This window comes from Mauremys reevesii, linkage group 1, assembly GCF_016161935.1.
Source record: "Mauremys reevesii isolate NIE-2019 linkage group 1, ASM1616193v1, whole genome shotgun sequence".
In the NCBI taxonomy this organism is placed as follows: Eukaryota; Metazoa; Chordata; order Testudines; family Geoemydidae; genus Mauremys; species Mauremys reevesii.
Window position 1 is genome coordinate 53,106,527 of NC_052623.1, and position 14,045 is coordinate 53,120,571.

Here is a 14,045-nt window from a genome sequence, read left to right on the forward strand (position 1 = left end):
GGAGGAGGCAAGACTGACTCAAATGCAAAAAAGGGGTAAGAAGGAAATTGGAAGGAGTAGACTGGTAATGACTGAGTGGAAGCAGGGATAAGAGTAAATGGCCCAGAATATGGTGTGGTGCTGAACAGAAACAGAGAAATGGGAGAAGTAGTTGGGGGAAAGGAGTAGGAGCAGAGAGAGGCAGGGACAAAAGGGCCTATAATCTCTAGAGCACATTTCCCTTCAGAAGCTGGAATTGGGCCCAGGTTTCCAGATAAAAAGATTGTAAGGCAATCATATATTAGAGTAATGGAGGGCAAGACAGATACCAGTTATCTGTTTAGGTCAAGTTGTAGAAGCGTTTCTGATAGGTTTAAGATCTAAATCCTGCTGATGACCCACGCAAGAGTCAGCAGGGTTCCACATGATGGAATGTGGGTGGGTTTCAGTTTAATGTTTTTAAAACCTGAAGAAGTTAAAAGCAAAAAGCCCAAACAACCTATGTTAAGTGTGTCAAATCTGCAAAGTCAAGTGCACAAAATTAGGTAATGACAGAACTAAGGTTGCCTGTGCAACCTTAATTCAATTCCCCTTGTGCATATGCATTAAGATACAGCCTTTAATTATATGATCATACACTATTTTTTTCCATATAAACTTCTAAACCTCATTTAGTGAGCAGGCTAGGCCTGCTCTGGGGATGAATCACAGTGTGTAATGAATGAGACTACTGTCTATAAGAACCATGCATCCCCAACTTGATTCAGAAGTTGGAAGGTATATAGTTATTAAAGCCGGAGATTGCAGGGAAAGAGGATAATCTCATACTTAAAAGCACTTGAATGTCGTCTTGGAGAACTGGATTCTATCACTGCTTCTCCCACAAAGTTCCTATGTGATACTATGTAAGATTTTAAATGAAACTTTTCAGACGCTGCCACTAACTGTGTGTGACCCAAGGACCTCTTGATGCCAACTGGCAGAGAACACAGGGGTGCATAAGCATTACAGGATCCCCTGGTTCTGGTATTTACATTCACCAAAGACTGTCATCCCAGGTTTCTACTGAAAGCCTGTGTCACACCGATCATCATAATCTTTGTGAAATGTATGTGTGAATAATATGTAAGGAGCTATGTACTATATAAGTAACTGTGAATTATGCCTTGAAGTTAAAGACAGATCACCTGGAGGTGACATACCTTAAGAAAGGTTACATCAGATATGAGGTAGGAGACATTTATCTCCTTGGCTGACCATTGTGTATTGTATATCTTACAATGGAAATCTATTTGCATACTGAGTCAAATACCAATGAAGAGATTGTGGGAACTTCAGGAGAAAAAATCAAGAGGAAGATGTGAACAGCATGGGGGTAGGGGGAGGAGAGAAGAAAACCCTATTTACAGGTGAAGAATAAAGGACTGGTCTAATATATCAATATATATCAGAGATACCCTGGCATCCTTCATCTTGGAGACAAGGTGACAGCAGACCTTTGGTCTCATGAAAGGAAGGTCTCAGCCATTCAGGTTGAAAACACCACGAAAAGCATTTTGGGTAAGCAGTACCTTATTAGAGAAGAGGGCATTTTACTATTTAAGTTGTAGTAGTGAAGTCTATCACTGGAAGGGTGAACTAGAGGGACTCAGGTACAGGTCACCCTGTAACTGTGATAGTGATCATGTAATTAAAGACAGTAGCATAATGCATATGCACAAGGAGTTCAAATTAAAGTTGCACAAGCAACCATAATTCTGGTATTTCCTAATGTTTGACTATTAGACTTTGCAACCTTACTTTTTTTTAACAGTTTTTTAAATGCAATATATAATAATATACAAATTGCTTTAGTATCAGTTACAATCTGTACATTTAATTTTCAAATTAATATTTTGGAGTCTAAAATTTCACTCTGAGCTAAAATCTAATCAGTAGTTTTGTAAAATAGGTATCAGGTAACTCTCAAGTGTTCTGACATGGATAACAAATTACCTTTCCAGCTTTACAAAAATTTCATAAATTATCATTGACTGACTAATTTCCTCATTTGGGAAGTGTACTTTCATTTTTGCTTTCTTCACCATGATCCTCGTATAAGTAGTATTCAAGGCTTATATACATGTGTAGGTCTTCAAGCACTTTAGCAAGTCTATGAATAAATGTATGCACCTCCCCACCACATACATAATGATGTAATTAATAGCTGCTTGCACCCAAAGCTGTACAAAGGCATTCATTGCAAGCTAAAACTGAAGCTATATCAACTGTTCTGGTACTGCACAGACACACCCCAGCTTCAAAAAATAGGAACAATGTTCCTATTAAATATTGAAATACAGAAATATTGGATAACTTAGATAAATGGATAAGGAGATATAGAGCTTTTCACCTCTAGGTCACTAGTTTGAGCTAGTCTCAGATCAGAAATGACTACAAATCATTATCAAATGACTACAAATCATTATGAAATGATTGTTTGTTGGCCTTTATTTATAAAATGCCCTCTAACATGTCTCAGGGACAAAAAACACTTAAGAATGTACATTTTTTGCCCTCTACCAGAAGAAGAAAAAAATTACAGTTCTCCAAAACAAAATTCCCTTCCAAAACAATCTCTTATCAAACACTGTGTCATAAGGTCAACATACCAGATTATTGCTGACCAACACAGGAAAAAAAATTTGAACTGAGATTATTCTGTTACTGAACATTTAAATCTAGAATCTATTCACTCAAGCACTTCAGCTGACCTGATTCACCATGCTGGCTCACTGGGAGAAAAGTGGTCTTTTCTATAGCTAAGATCTAGAACAAGTAAAGCTTTTCAAGATTAAAGTCAAGCTCTGTTCTATATCGAGAAATTAACTGGAAAACTATGAAGACTTCTGTAATACATTTCCTGCATGCAGGAAACCATATTTTGCAATAGTTGGAGTACCCAAGACTTCTTCAGTGTGGCCCAAATCAGAGCATTTTGCAGTAATCACATCCAGAAAACACAGTGGCATGGATAACTGTGATGAGGTCTGTATGTGTAAGAAAATGTTGTAAATAACTTAAGAACATAACAACTGCCATATTGGGTCAGACCAAAGGTTCATCTAGCCCAGTATCCTGTCTTCTGACAGTGGCCAATGGCTGGCGCCCCAAAGGGAATGAACAGAACAGGTAATCATAAAGTGAACCATCCCCTGTCGCCCATTCCCAGCTTCTGGCAAACAGAGGCTAGGACACCATCCCTGCCCATCCTGGCTAATAGCCATTGATTGGCCTATTCTCCATGAATTTATCTAGTTCTTTTTTAAACTTGCCGGACAGATGTAAAAAAAACCACAAACAAAACAAAATCCTCTCTTCACCACGTCCATGACCACCACCCAGGTTTACAGGGGTCCAAGAGCATTCCCACGTTTAAATTCCTTGGACAAAAGACGAGCAAATAAAAGGAGTAGAAATAATTGTTTCCTTTAACCCATCAGCCACTTCTATTTTGTCTGGTTTACACAGAAAGATCATTCTCATCCAAGTCCCAGTCTTGGCCAGGTGCTGAGAAAGCACAGACACATCATCCAGGTCTGATAGAGCATAATGATGACCCAAAATTTCACGCCATTTATAAGAGGTTCTTCAGAGCAGATAAGCAATTGTTCAGAACCACTCTCCAATACCTCTTGGGCCTTGTCTAGAGAAGGAAAAAGGTGCTTATTTTCAAATTGAGTTTAACTATGTATATTGGTGCTAAATGGAATTAACAACATTAGCTCAATTTTACCAGGTGAATTATAGCCTTGGCATACTAAAAATTAGCAAAGGATATAAAACTAAGTCTATACTGGTGCTAAATTAGGTTTTAAATTGAGTTGAGTTAATTTGATTGAAAATAAGCACCTTTTCCCTTACTCTATACAAAGCCTTGGAGAGAAAACTTTCAACTAGTGGCCACAGGTAGGTTAACAAAACCTCACTATCAAAAATTGCTGACAGATTTAAAAGGATCCGAATAATCAAACTATTGTCCATTACCAGGAAGAGATTAGCCACCAAATGAGTTACAGTCTCATTCCAAGTGAACAAGTGTCTATATGAGAAAATCCACCACAATTACCATAGTTGGCAGTTTTAAACAAACGGCCAATGAATCAATTAACCTACTCTCTACTCCTGAAGCTGGTCCCTCTATAACTCTATTGAGAAGCAATGGATGAAGCCTACACTGTTGCTGTTCCACTATTTCGATAGAATACGAAAATGTATCTGTGCTTACTTGAAAATTTCCTTTTTTTAAATAAGATCCACAGATCCTTTACAATGGGTACTTCAGCCTGCTTGGGGGTAGAACCAGACCTATCAATCATTAGCAGCCTGGGAATGCCCCACTTCCTGAAGTTCCCTCCAGTTCAGATAACTTCCACAGCTAGGATAATTCACATCTACTTAAATGTACAGATTGTGCTAAATACACTTTGAGGAAAAACACTACTATTTCTCCTACTGCAAAGCAAGGTAAATTCTAACTAACAGCAACAAACCCAAATCCTTGGATGTCAATTTCCATCTCTATTCTTTATGATCCATTTGTCTCCATGGTGGGCCAGATCTGCGGACTTTATTACTTAAAGAAAGAAAAATTTCAAGTAAGCATAGATAAATTTTCTTATTTTTGGTGCATAGATCCACAGATCCATTACAATGGGATTTTCATAACAGTGTCCTACCACAATGGGAAGCAGGAATATGCTTTTAAAATGGACATCCAAAACAAGGTAAATTATATAAATATTGCCTCCATCTTTCCTTGGGTGCTAACGTGTGGATAAAATTTCTGCCCAAAGAAAGGAAATGGCATTTTCTAAGACTGGATGAGCAAATATTCAGAATATAGTGAAGTCTAGCAGATCTCAATAGCAGAGACATGACTACTCTGTCCTGACATTGTCAATGCCCCTAAGGACTGGACTTTGATGCTTAACTGAAGGAGGAATATTTCTTGAATTTATTTAAAGAATGGATGCTATGACAGCTGTCTGAATTAAAAGTACAATACTAAATCTCAGTTAAAAAGCTCTCAATTTATTTAAAAACAAAAAAACAAGAAACTCATCTGATTGAAGATAGTAGCTATCTGGAGGTCTACCCTAATGGACAGGAAGTATAACAACCCTTCCTGCAAGGTTTCAATCCAGGCAATGCTGTAAGGAGCAGGACAGACAACATGCCAAGGTTGTACTCTGACTACATGAGGTTAGGTAAGATTGATGCCCTAAAGAGATATTTAATGTTGGGATGTGTAAAAAACTGTGTTTTATTGAATATGCTGAGAACATTATACTACAGACCCTTGACCTTTTTGCTGGGACACTCACACACTCTCAATAATGCGCTCCAGGCTATGGCCACTCAAGGATATGTTTCACTGATTTAACATGGTAGTTATTCTACTGGCTGGTGCACAGTCCACAGTTTAAGTTCTATTCGTTTCCTTCTCTTCTGGAGTCCATGACAGCAATAAGTCATCTCATCCAAATATTCATTTTAAACCTGTCCGGTCGCAGAGGAAAGATTGGTTTTGCAATAGCAGATCTCTTCTGTGAGATAGGGACATCTAAAGATCCATTGCTGTGTTAACCAGACCTGAGAACCACAGCACCTTCTTCCAGAAAGGCTTATATGATATTTTACTATTTTCTCATTCCTATATTTTGTATTGTTCTGGGGAACAGTGGAAAAGGTGGGAAGACATATAGGAGGGACCCTGCACAACTTAGCAAAATGTCACTCACCACCTTACTTCCTGGGTCCTTACACACAAAGAGGCCTCAGAGCACTTATTTACTGTTTTCAGATGCAAAGAGGTCAATCATCACCCGACCAAATTGATTTAAAATTAACAAGTTATTTCTGGGTGTAGAAGTCACTCTGCTCATCTGACTTTTGCCACGTGTAAATCCTGATGTCCATCGCCTCCTTGATGGGCAGTGCACACAGAGAGAGGAAACTCTGCTCCACCCAAGACAGAATTTCTCTCTGGGATAGAGCAGATCGTCTTCTTCCCACATATTATGAAAACCTGTCAGTCACATTGACTATCATGATCCAAACAGATCTGTTATCCATAAAAGGAGCAATGCTCTGATCTCTCAGTTCAATTCATTGTGTTCTAGCTAGTGGATGCTATGATCTCCCTTTTTTGGTACCCTGATCTGGAGGAACCCTTCAAAATATCTGATTTTCTACATACACCAGTTATAGGAGCACAGAACATGGAGCTTGTTCTCTGTCAACAGGTAAGACAGGGCAAGATACGGAGGGGATACCCAAATCTACTGTATAAGTATCGTATTAACTCTAGATCATTGAAACATGCCTGTGTACGATATCAGAATTCCTAAAAGGCTCCAAAAAGAATTGGATTTTTATTTCTGTAACATCACTTGTTTTCCCTTATGGCCATCTTCATCTTCTGTTAACATTTTTCTGAGATGAATGTTCCTTTGTACCTAATGGTATTAATTCTCGTCACAGGCCTATGACTGAATTCCTTGGAACTGTGTTTGTCCTGAATCCAAAGGAACTCCAGGAACTGCATCACTCTGGGTGTGGTTGCGTTTTTGTTCAATATCTTCATTAACGATCTGGAGGATGGTGTGGACTGCACCCTTAGCAAGTTTGCAGATGACACTAAACTGGGAGGAGTGGTTGATACGCTGGAGGGTAGGGATAGGATACAGAGAGACCTAGACAAATTAGAGGATTGGGCCAAAAGAAATATGATGAGGTTCAACAAGGACAAGTGCAGAGTCCTGCACTTAGGACGGAAGAATCCCATGCACTGCTACAGACCAGGGACCGAATGGCTGGGCAGCAGTTCTGCAGAAAAGGACCTAGGGGTTACGGTGGATGAAAAGCTGAATATGAGTCAACAGTGTGCCCTTGTTGCCAAGAAGGCTAATGGCATTTTGGGTTGTATAAGTAGGGGCATTTCCAGCAGATCGAGGGATGTGATCATTCCCCTCTACTCAGCACTGGTGAGGCCTCATTTGGAGTACTGTGTCCAGTTTTGGGCCCCACACTACAAGAAGGATGTGGATAAATTGGAGGGAGTCCAGCGGAGGGCAACAAAAATGATTAGGGGGGTGGAGCACATGACTTATGAGGAGAGGCTGAGGGAACTGGGATTGTTTAGCCTGCAGAAGAGAAGAATGAGGGGGGATTTGATAGCTGCTTTCAACTACCTGAAAGGGGGTTCCAAAGAGGATGGATCTAGACTGTTCTCAGTGGTAGAAGATGACAGAACAAGGAGTAATGGTCTCAAGTTGCAGAGGGGGAGGTTTAGGTTGGACATTAGGAAAAACTTTTTCACTAGTAGGGTGGTGAAGAACTGGAATAGGTTACCTAGGGAGGTGGTGGAATCTCCCTCCTTAGAGGTTTTTAAGGTCAGGCTTGACAAAGCCCTGGCTGGGATGATTTAGTTGGGTTTGGTCCTGCTTTGAGCAGGAGGTTGGACTAGATGACCTCCTGAGGTCCCTTCCAACCTGAGATTCTATGATTCAGCTTTCTATCTGTACAGAAACCCAATAAGACAAATAGTTGGACAAGAGATGAGTGAATTTCCTTCTCCCCTAAAGAGAATATTATTGCTACCCCGATCGTGGTGAGAGACCCTTGGAGCACACGTAAGATCATACAGTAAAGAGAGAAATTAGAAAACATAAGAATTGCCTGATGATGGTAAAATGGGAAGGCTTTGATGACAAGCCTCCATTAGGAATTTATTTAGATGTTTCAGACAGGACATTGCTCTGCCTGACCCCAATTTTGTGTGTCTAGAAATAGGAGCAGTACAATGCTATGATTGTGAGTAGCTGGGACTGGGAATGGGACAAAGATATTTCTGAAATTCTTCCAAAACTCCATAGGTAATCCACTCTGGACAATGTCCAGTGACTCCATTTGACCAAAGTTACAGGTAAGACCTTCTGTCCCCAAAATAAGAGAGCCTGTCACCAATTAGGTGTCTACCTCCAGTTAGGGCTGGTTGTGAGACCCGCAGATACCTCTGAGGCAACAGAGGACAGTTACTGACTTGGCACTTGTTCTAGCTACCACTTGTAAAGATGTATTTTTGTCGGCTACACTTCACAAACTGCTTCAATTTGCTATACGACCTGTATTCTTTTTGATGATGTCTGGCAGGACTCAGGACTGTAAAGACTCTTCTGTTGATCATGAGCAGCCTCAGCTTTCTATAAAGTTTCCCATTGTATCACTAAAATAGCTGGGAACTGATTTGTCTGAGCATTTAATCCCAAGGTCCAAAGCCCCATATACATGCATGAAACAAATGCCTTTTCTCACCCTTTTTCTTCTTTCCAGGGAGATGTCCTTAGGTCATGCAATCTTTAGGCTGCAATAATCTCCACTTATGTTAGTGCTGCTGTGAAAGCATGGGGAGACCCTCAGCATGTCAGATGAAAGTTCATATTTGTTTATTTTTGTTCATCTGATGCCACCTAAAAGTTTCCATGCCCAAAGGAGAAGGCTGCAATGAGATGATGCATGACTGAACTTGGCTGGCTGTAAAGGGTCTGTACAATGAAGAGGCCATTCTTTCAAGTAAAAATCTCCCTGAGTTCAAAACACTGAATCACTGACCACAAGGGAAAACAGCCACATTTATCTATGACACCAATCCCATGTTAAATATTGACTAGTGAACACGGAGGAATCTTTTGCCCTTATAAAATGGAGGCCAGTGCAGAAATAAATAAATGGTGAGTCAAGAGGCCCCACACTGCCGCTGTCTCTTTCATTACCCCATAACCATTTGTCTGATGGGAAGGGATGGAAGTGATGACGAGAAACATGGCAACCGGCAACAGAGGTTGGAAACAATAACCTGGATATTAGGGCATGGTGATGCACAATAGCAGCTGGGAATGACAGCATGATACTCTCCCAGGCTTTTTGGTGTGGCCAGAAATCCCTATCCCTTTAGTACAGGAGTCGGCAATCTTTCAGAAGTGGCGTGCTGAGTCTTCATTTATTCACTCTAATTTAAGGTTTCGCGTGCCAGTAATACATTTTAACATTTTTACAAGGTCTCTTTTTATGTCTATAATATATAACTAAACTATTGTTGTATGTAAAGTAAATAAGGGTTTTAAAATGTTTAAGAAGCTTCATTTCAAATTAAATTAAAATGCAGAACCCTCTGGACCAGTGGCCAGGACCTGGGCAGTGTGAGTGCCACTGAAAATCATTTCACGTGCCGCCTTCGGCACGCGTGCCATAGGTTGCCTACCCCTGCTTTAGTACATCTTCCCAGAGTGCATAAGGAAAAGTATATGGCTACAACCTTTCTTGGGTAAGAAGCTTCAGACCTCCTATATGTTGTTTCACAATACTCAGTACTCTATTGTCTAACAGTGTCTATCCTCTGCTGTGTTATTTGTTTAAATGTATTTTATATTTGATTTTTTAACTCTGATTTCATCTGCTGGCCTTCCTCCTGCAAGCAGGAAGAATTCCCTTTGCATGTGTGTTAAGTGGGAGGAGGTGCACGCCTAGAGGAATCCACACATATCTATGGCCTAGTCTTTTCTGCACTGATCTGCCCTGCTGCACTTTGAAGATGAGCAGAGGAACTCTCACTGAGGATTATCTGCCCTGCTGCACTTTGTGAAGGTCAGCAGGGGAAACAGCGCCAATTTTAATATTCATTTATTCCCTCTTTGGGAGTTTGTCCTCATAATCCTGCTTCAGAAGGGGGAGTGAAACTGGTCCCAAATTGCTCCAGAAATATTCCAAGTGACTACCGATATCTCTGTCATCAATGAGGCTGGATGTATTTGTTTTCCTTTCGGGTTCAGGAAGGCCCTGTCCTGGTGCTCAAAGATGGGCTTCCCCAGAAGCTCCACCCCTCTCTACTGCCTGGGATCCACATGGTCCAGATAGGTCAGTGTTTCCCTGAAGGACTCAGCCTGGAATAGGAGTAGGGACTCGGGACTCTTAGAGGAGGCAATTCTAGAGATGAGAGGATGGGGAGGGAGCTGGGTCCTAAGGCCCTTTACCACTGACTGTGGTATTGGCAGCATCCATGCTGTGTCCAATTCCCTCCAGTTGTGACCTACAGAAAAGTGGAAGGGAACAGGGAGGAGGCAGTTGAGCTCCTCAGTCAGAGGCACAGCTGCTGGTGCAGGCTATAGGAACTCAGCTGTAATCTTCCATCTAGTGTGCTGCTCTTCTGGCTTCACTCCCCTCATGGGAAGGGAAAAGGGAGCAGCTGCCTGCCCTAGAGCCAGTTTCATTCCAATCCTACCTGACTCCTTTCCTACTGGACAAAGAGGGTCTGAAGCAATGTCACCAAGCCTGAGCTGCATCTTGCCCAGCAAAGCTGGCTTCCCCAATACTGTCTGGTTCCTTTTCTTCCCAGGAACGGATGAGGGAACAAGCCAACCCTGCCATGCCTGGGCTGAGAGGGAAACTGTGTCCTGCCTGCCAGGGGCGGCTCTAGGAATTCCGCCGCCCCAAGCACGGTGTCACGCCACGGGGGGCGCGCTGGCGGTTGCCGGTCCCGCGGCTCTGGGGGACCTCTTGCAGACATGCCTGCGGGAGGTCCACCGGAGCCGCGGGACCAGCGGACACTCCGCAGTCATGCCTGTGGGAGGTCCACCGGAGCCGCCTGCCGCCCTCCCGGCAAAATGCCGCCCCAAGCGCGCGCTTGGCGCACTGGGGTCTGGAGCCGGCCCTGCTGCTTGCAGAGCCAGCTGAGATACCCAGTGAGACACTAAGTAAGTGGGGGAGCAGAAGACAAAAGGGCCTTCCTTTTGCCTCTAGCTTTTCTTGACCTAGCTTGGACCCTGAAGCCTGCAGAGGCACCATCCACTGCAAACACCTCAGAAAGGGAATGAGAGCTGAGGGGACAATTGCCCCCAAAAGCAAGTGCGGCCATGGGACATGACTTGGAATTAGACAGAAACATAAATGAAGCCAGGTGTTAGTCTAAAATTTTGAAATAAAAGTCAGGAATTTCCCACAGAAAAGTTCTGTGGCAGGGAGGGGTGGCAGAGATGCTGGTCACTGGAGGGAACTTCAGGACACAGGTGTTCCCCTGCTACCAGTGACTAACAGATCTGGTTCTGCCCTGAATCTGCAAGCAGGCTGAAGTACCCACTGTAATAGATCTGTGGATTTTGCACAAAGAAGAAAAAGGATTTTTGTCTATGGTCTTCTCACATCTGAATCTTTAGTTTTAAAGAAGGGTACAGAAGTTATGCATTTGTGAATTCCATGTAAACTGACCACTGACACTTGTATATACATGCATATTCTAACCATTCGAGATCTAAAAGAATTCCTCTACTGTGTTCACACCTCTCTTCTGGTTCCAGTCATGAGCATCACCAAGCTGAGCAACGTTATATGTATATCCATCTTGCTGACGAAAATAATCATCGGTGCTGAACACCACGCCATCACGATTTTGACCGAGTAGAATACTGTCAAACAAAGGAAAAAGCAAAACCATTACAAATTAGCCAAATCTTATTCTTTAAAGGGTAAACAATAAAGTGACATAGGGAAGTTTAATGTTGTACTATTTTTGATCTTCGATACCTTCAGTTTTGTCGCTAAAAGAAACCCAACAATTTCCAACCCAAAATTAAGCATTTTCTTTTCTCTCCGCTTTTTCCTTATTTGCTGTTTTTTCTCCCTTCCTCACAGGAGGCACATTTGTGCCTACTTTCCATGACAGTAGCAACTTAGCACATTCCAAATCTTTTAATGTATATATTTTCACAACACTCCTGGGAAGTATTATTCCCATCTTGCAGGTGGGTAGTATGGGATACAATCACACAAGGTGTTTGTGGCAGGGTTCAGAACTGAATTGGGTCTCCTGAGTCAGAGAACAGTGCCCTAACCACTAGACCATCCTTTCTCTCATTTGAACCTGTGCAACTCTAGCACAGCGTTTCTCAAATGTGGCCACCATGGACGCATGCAGCTGCCAGGGGCTTTTCTAGTGGCCACACCCTCCTGCGCTGTGATGGGGTGGCGGTAAGTGGCAAAATAGCAGCCTCTCCCCCTCCCTGTTGCTCCTGGATGCACCATGATAGTGTTGATTGCTGGGGCTGCCAGCAGCAGTTGGGCTCTGCCCCCCTCTGGAGACACCTGAGGCACAACACTGGAGGATCAGGCAGCCAGTGAGTTCCCCACCTTCCCAGGGCAGTGGGGCACAGGCTTTGGCTTTTAGCCCTGGGGTGGCAGGTTCTGGCTGAGGAACTTTGGACTCCAGCCCCGGGCTCTGGCTATGAAGCAGTAGACCCCAGGCACCAAGGCTTCAGGCTCCAGCCCCACACTGCCTGTTCCAGCCTCCCATCCAGAGCTTGGCAGGGCCGGGCTGTGAGTAAGTCTGCAGTGAAAAGTGATACTGGCATGTTTGTTAATATCACTTTTCACAACAGACTTTCTGGCTAGCAATAAATAAATAACAATGTTTTGGACCTGTCTATGTGCATATTTATTTGTTTTTTCCTAAAGTATTTTAGGGAAAAGTGTGAAAGCAGCCACCAGCAAAAGTTGGTAGCCATACTCTGAGGCCACTAAAAAATTTGTCCTGAGAACCCTTGCTCTAGCACATAGTACTGTACATGCCTAGCTGGAGCAGCACAATAAAACTAACAAGACTTACACGTCAATTACTCTATTGCTGCTACACACGAAAGAAAAACAGGCAGTGGCAGCAGCACCAATGTAATAATCCTGCAGGGCTGTTCTTTTGAGGAAAGTCAGAACTGCAACAGAGCATATGCCTTTCCCTAAAAGCAACCCTCACTTTTAACTTAATTTAAAATAAGACGAGCAATTTGATTCTCCCCACCCAATTTAACTTCTCCCACTTTTGGTCACACAGAGAAATCATTTAATGATTCCTTCTACCCTCCATCTTTCCTAAATTTTCAGTGGAAAACACTGTTTTAGTGTCATTACATGCACTCTTAGCTCAACCAGGGGGAAAAGAAAAAAAAAAAAAGCAGTCATTCCTCCATCAATGTAATACTAAATCTAATCACCACACTATCACTCCCTAATGCCAAAAAATTAAATATCTTAATTTTAATTTTAAGCATTTACATTTCATAATTATTTGATGCACAGTATTTTTTAATTTAAAATAAAACCTTTGCCAACACATCTATGCATTAAACAATCTTGGTTGACAATAGTTTCTTAAAAAGCATTAAAGAAATGGTGAAGAAAAAGAGAAAAGGGCAGAAATTCATATAACATAAATAATTCTCCTTTTGTTGCTCTTCCTTTCTTTACCTTTTCTCTTACTAATCTATTCTCCTAAACCACCTCACCTACCTCTCCACTTTAAACATTTTCTTTTAAAATTTGTCAATGCCAGTTTGGTATTATATCATGGATTGGATCCATTTAATACTACTAATTTTTCATTCAGACATCCTAACAATTATTACTTATTTAACCAATCAAGTGTTTTTAGATTTCAAATTTACAGAGCCAGGAAATTATTATTTTTATAAAAGCCATATCATCCCCAAAACAAATCCATCAAGTGCTCTCTGCAACTCCTGTAGGACCCATCAGAAGAACACTATGTACATAATTAAGGCCACAATCTGCCAATGTAACACTATGTAGTCCCACTGAAGCCATAGGAGGTCTGTCTGTGCAGTTCTTTTTAAGGGAATGGGACCATCATGAATATGCATTTTATTTTTCACTGGCAATGCTACTGCAATCTCAAATATACAAATCAGTAACGCAAAAGCAGTTCTGTCTTGGGAAAACATATCACTCAGTGTCACCAAAATCTACTATACACACATTTTTATAATTCTGTATTTTTAATCTAATGTTGTCATCAACTAGCATGATAAATAAGCCATTACAGAAGCGGTCTCAATTTTTATATGAATGATTTTATTCTTTTCAATTTTTAAATTCTGAATAGAACTAAAGTTAACAAACTTTTGTTTTATCCAAAATTCATTTAAATATTGCCTAGTCATGCCAAAACATATTTGTGAACG

At 41.6% G+C, this 14,045-nt stretch overlaps 1 protein-coding gene across 6 annotated transcripts in view; it reads right to left on the minus strand.

The window, feature by feature from the left end:
• LOC120396072 overlaps nucleotides 1-14,045 on the minus strand; it is a 110,666-nt gene that overhangs the window by 73,208 nt on the left and 23,413 nt on the right. For all 6 annotated transcript variants that reach the window (XR_005592960.1, XR_005592961.1, XM_039520968.1 and 3 more), the window contains exon 3: nucleotides 11,356-11,480. Coding sequence is in view for 4 of the 6 variants with exons in the window: in XM_039520968.1 (XP_039376902.1) it covers nucleotides 11,356-11,480 (125 nt within the window). In the remaining 2 variants the exon portion in view is untranslated. The remainder of the gene's footprint in view (nucleotides 1-11,355; nucleotides 11,481-14,045) is intronic.